This window comes from Penaeus japonicus, unplaced genomic scaffold (assembly GCF_977035675.1).
Source record: "Penaeus japonicus unplaced genomic scaffold, GWHDUDI00000001_assembly GWHDUDI00000012, whole genome shotgun sequence".
Taxonomy (NCBI): Eukaryota; Metazoa; Arthropoda; class Malacostraca; order Decapoda; family Penaeidae; genus Penaeus; species Penaeus japonicus.
In genome coordinates this window covers 42,160,421-42,165,420 of record NW_028234414.1, presented here as the reverse complement: position 1 = coordinate 42,165,420, position 5,000 = coordinate 42,160,421, and the positions used below count along the sequence as shown (strand labels likewise).

General features: G+C 39.1%; 1 protein-coding gene across 2 annotated transcripts in view; it reads left to right on the top strand.

The window, feature by feature from the left end:
- The first annotated feature begins 240 nt into the window (after nt 1-240).
- The window catches only part of MAPk-Ak2 (MAP kinase-activated protein kinase 2), a 31,413-nt gene continuing 26,653 nt past the window's right edge, over nt 241-5,000 (top strand). For both annotated transcript variants that reach the window (XM_043031043.2, XM_043031042.2), the window contains exon 1: nt 241-2,759. In XM_043031043.2, coding sequence (XP_042886977.1) covers nt 2,517-2,759 — 243 coding nt within the window. In that variant the 5' untranslated portion in view covers nt 241-2,516. The remainder of the gene's footprint in view (nt 2,760-5,000) is intronic.

Here is a 5,000-nt window from a genome sequence, read left to right as displayed (position 1 = left end):
CTTCGTTCAGAAGTATATGTAGACTGCTCATTAAATGTTATAATTTCCATTCTGATATAGATTAATGTATCTAGATGGAATCGTTTAGATACAATGTTTATCGAGAGACAAGTACCAATGTGGTCATTGATTTCAGAGTCATGGTATGTTTATGATCCTTTTGTATATTTGTATTACCCAATCCCAAAACAGCTGGAGAAAGGGGGCATCCAAGAAAATAAATTGCATTTGGTCTTTTTTTTTTTTTTTTTTTTTGCATTCTTTCAATCGTTTCGCACACTTGTAATCTTAAGAGTAGAGGTGTAATAGTTCACTACAGGATCGGCAAACATCAGACTGTAGACCAAAGTGAGTGTTTATACACTCGTAAGGGAAAGGGCGTTGCATCACCTCTAAAACAATATCTGAGATGGGCGGAGCATCACTTATTGCCCCATTATAATTAGACCAACCTGGCCGTCTAAAAAAGATGACTAAATGGGCAGACAAACTGGACCGCATTCAGCGCAAGCGCTGTTATCGAGCACTGAGTTAGCAAGCATGCCATGGAGCATATTAGAGTTAAAGGTGGCATTTTCCCCTAAGTTAATCTTTCGATATGGAATACCGTCTGATGGATAATAACACAATTATCGCGAGATTTGCGTATGAGTTCTAATAATGATTAGTTACGTCATAAGTTATTTTATGTTAGGGCAATAACAACTGATTGTGCAATATTGCGGATTAAACACCAAAGAGGCTGGCAACAAAGGGAACTTTAAGCGTCAAGATGGTTGAGCTAGGAAGGTATTAAATGTCCAGCCTTGCATTAGCTGCAACATCATGACTTTTATTAAAGTTACCCGATATGGACAAAAGAAGCTGTAGATAGCGATTCATAATTAACTATCAAAGTAAAACTATGGTTGCACCAGTTATCATAAAGCAATTAGAAAGATAGTGCCATATTTTGAATATGCAATATTACTTCAAGGGGTCTAAGGTGACCACCAAATAAAGAATATCCAATAATAACGGTTCTTAGACATGCGGCCAAATGTTAGTAAATTTGAGTTACCAATCAACGCCAAATAATATTGTGAACATTAACACTTTAACCGCAAATGGCTAATCAGGCAATTTTGAATCTTGTAGAATACTTTAAGATAATAATCAAAAGGATTAATTGCATTTTTTTCCTTAAAGGCTATCTTAAATTACTATTATTTTGGTTAACATACTATGAGGCCCTATAATATTGTGATTTTTTTTTTTTTTTTATGAAAAATTTGCCCACCCCTGCTAGAGAGTACTGCTTTACACAAAGTTAAACAATTATATAGGATAACTGTACAATATCTTAACTTTTTTACCCGTATATATTTTGTTTAATGTTACCAAGTGTAAGAATGAGCACATAATTCACAGAATCCTTTAGTGATAAAATACTATATTTATCATCAGTTGCTCAGAAATCAAGTTTTAAGGAAACGTAACAATCGGAAGCGAAAATAAAAAAAAAATTCAATATATCATTAATCTACCTCTCTTGCTTGAATTAAAACTGAAGAAGAAAAAATATCACACAATTGCTCTTCGCGATTTTGAATTTGATTCAATTTCAGAAACCACGAACCATAAACTCTTCACTTTGGAATAAAGGAAATAGTTATTTTTTAATTAAATAATTTCTTGCCATTTTTTATGAATGAGGTACACAGATTTATTTTATATGTTAGTTTAAGAGTCATTTTCAGCCATAAGACTATTTATTTTCACCAAAAGTAGAAGCGAATGGAGGAAATAATATCTCATGCATTATGAAACCCCAAACTAGAACAAAACCTAAACGTAAAATCAAATCCTACTGATTACCAAAGATTCCCATCAAATTCCAACGTTCACAGTCTATTAGAGCATAAAATAAGGTAAACTCGTGCACCGTGTTTGGCGCCAAGCAAGTCCTGCAAACCGCGCGGGGCGTCGGGTCGGGACGGGATCGAGATCGAGTGGCTTCGTAAAATCAAATCCTACTGATTAACAAAGATTCCCATCAAATGCCAAAGTCCACAGACTATTAGAGCATAAAATAACGTCAATTCGTAAAGTCCTGCAAACCGCGCGGGGCGTCGGGTCGGGATCGAGATCGAGTAAACTTCCGGCGAGACGAGGCGGTGTTGTTCTTGTTGTTGTTGTCGTCGTCTCGCAGCTGTTCTTCCTTCCCCCTTCAAGGTTACTTACGCCTCCCTCGCCTCCTGTGATATTAGACATGTTAACGCCGCACTGAGACCTCTTTCCTGGTGCTTAAGTCCTGCAAACCGCGCGGGGCGTCGTCGGGTCGGGTCGGGAGGGATCGAGATCGAGTGGCTTCCGGCGAGCGAGGGAAGTGTTGTTGTTGTTGTCGTCTCGCAGCTGTTCAGCTGTTCTTCCTTCCCCTTCAAGGTTACTCACGCCTCCCTCCTGTGATATGTTGACAACGCACTGAGAGACCTGAGACCTTTCCTGGTGCTTATTGATCCCCTCCGGCCTGCAGTATGGAGGAAGAGCCCATGATGGTCGACAGCCACCCTTTAGAGGAGCAGGCGAGGATGATGATGGGAGGAGGAGGAGGAGGAGGAGGAGGAGGAAACAGTCGCGCTGGAGTGTGTGTGCTCAACACCAAATCTAGGCCTATCATCGAGGACTACATCATCTCCTCGAATGTGCTCGGCCTCGGAATCAACGGCAAGGTGGTCGAGTGCTTCAGCAAGAGGAACCAGCACAAATATGCTCTTAAGGTGAGGTGATGGGAGATTTTTTTTCTTTTCGGGATCGCCAACAAACTACTTGTTGATATAGATAAATTGTAGTGCTCATAGCATTTTCTTCCCGTTATGTGTAATACCTTTAGAGGGAACTGCATTCTAGATTGCAAGAACTTCCAAGTTTGCAGGAAAAGATTTACTGGTGTTAGTGTCAACATTACAATATACAATACAGTGGAAAGGAAATCGTATATTCCCATTCTAAATGAAATTATTAACAGCATGAAAGTGAAGAAAAAACTGAGTGCTCTTATATATTGTGTACCTATTTATCATTGACTCATCTTGCAACTGAAATGTTTAAAGTAACTTGCAATGTGTGCCCTACACATTCAATTCCAACAATGACTATGTAATTCTTTATTGCAATGTTTTGGATAGTTCATATACTATACGATGCTATTGTGTAACAACCTTTTACATGAAGTTTATTTGATGTGACATAAGAATGTAAAATTGGTTCTTTCAGTTTTTCCTAGGTATTCATATTTATTTATTATAGTTATGCTCTGTGCATGCATATTTCCACCCCTGCAAATATTGAAAGCTCCAAACCAGCACAATTTTCCACAAATGCCGACCATAGAACAACCTTTCTAAATTAAAACTCCACTCCTGAACTCCTCCTTGCTCATAGCATTTCCTATACAGAAGTTATCAGTCCAGGACCCTTCCCTGTGCGCTTCATTTCCTATCCCCCCCCCCTCGCTCATCATACTGTTCAGTATATTTAGAGATGAACTTCTTTTACCTAATTGTGTATGGAAAAGGAACTTATTTTTACCTTTTTGTGTATGGCAAAGGCATGCTGTAGCTAGGTAGGCAAAAGAAAATTGATTTCCTTCAGCTGGAACTGTTTTTGCACGTCAAACAATTCCATTTATGATTAAGTCTTGGAATATTTGTGAAAGAAATTTGAAACAGACTTTTGTTTCATAAAGGCAACATGTGTTATGTGATAACAGATATGGGTAAATTTTCTGAATTACGCCACATTACTAAATACCTCAAAAGTGGTATTGATGGATTCCTCTCAACCTCTACTATTCATATATAGTGGATATAATGCACAATTCCACCTCTAAACCCTACAATCTGGGTCCCCCTTTTTAAGGCACTTCGCGCTACCTCGGAATACTTCAGGGCATATTTCGTAAGCATCATCTTAACCTAATTACTTACCTTACAATGCCTAGTTTTGAAGTTAGCCCTAGCCAAAGGGGGGCTTTGTCTCCCCTGGACCCCTCTGTTCAGGGCACTTTGTGCAACATACCTTGTGCAAAATACCTCGATAAGCACCATCCTCGGCCTGAAATTCAAACACAGTTGTGTTTAAGCATTTACGGCTACTGACGAGTTGTGGACTGGAAACCCTCAATGAATTACCTGTATAGACTGTTATATTCTCTCAATAGATGGCACAATATTCCCCATTCTTTACAGTATAATTATTGATTGCCCTCTATTGAGTGGTCACATCATTATCAGTCCTAGTTTTCTATCCTGAGGAATATATGAGACAAAGTCTCAGTTGCTGTCATCATGGCGTAGTGTGAGGGTTATTCGTGGTCGTGGCATTATCATCTACAGAACTAATTACATATCATAAGTATCACTAAGTGCCCTGAATAGGGGGGGGGGGGGTCCACAGAGGGGTATAGCCCCCTCTTGGCTAAGGCTGACTTCAAACTAGGCAAAGTGAGGTAGATAATTGGGTTATGATTTTGCATACGAAATATGCCCCGAAGTAGCACGAGGTAGCACGAAGTGCCTTAAAAAAGGGAGGGTTCAGGGGGTGCAAAGCCATTCCTTGCCTAGGGCTAACTTCAGAACTAGGCAAAGTTAGGTAGGTAATTGGGTTAAGATTTTGTATACGAAATATGCCCAGAATTCATATTTTACCCAGCAATTTCCCTGACCTACTTGATGACCTATCCTACTAACGGGACCCAGATAGTAGGGTCCAGGGGTGGAATCGCGCATTATATATACTACATGTGAATATAGAGGTTGAGAGGAATCCATTGATACCACTTTTGTGGTATTTAGTAGTGCGGTGTTATTCGAAAAATTTACCCAGATCTGTTAGATAAATTGTAGTGCCTCCATACTGCGGCATGCTGCAGTATGGAGGATGAAAATAAGTTTTGCAATTTTGTAATTTTAAGAATATATTTAGAATATACATATAGGTCTATACACTCTGTTGCTACA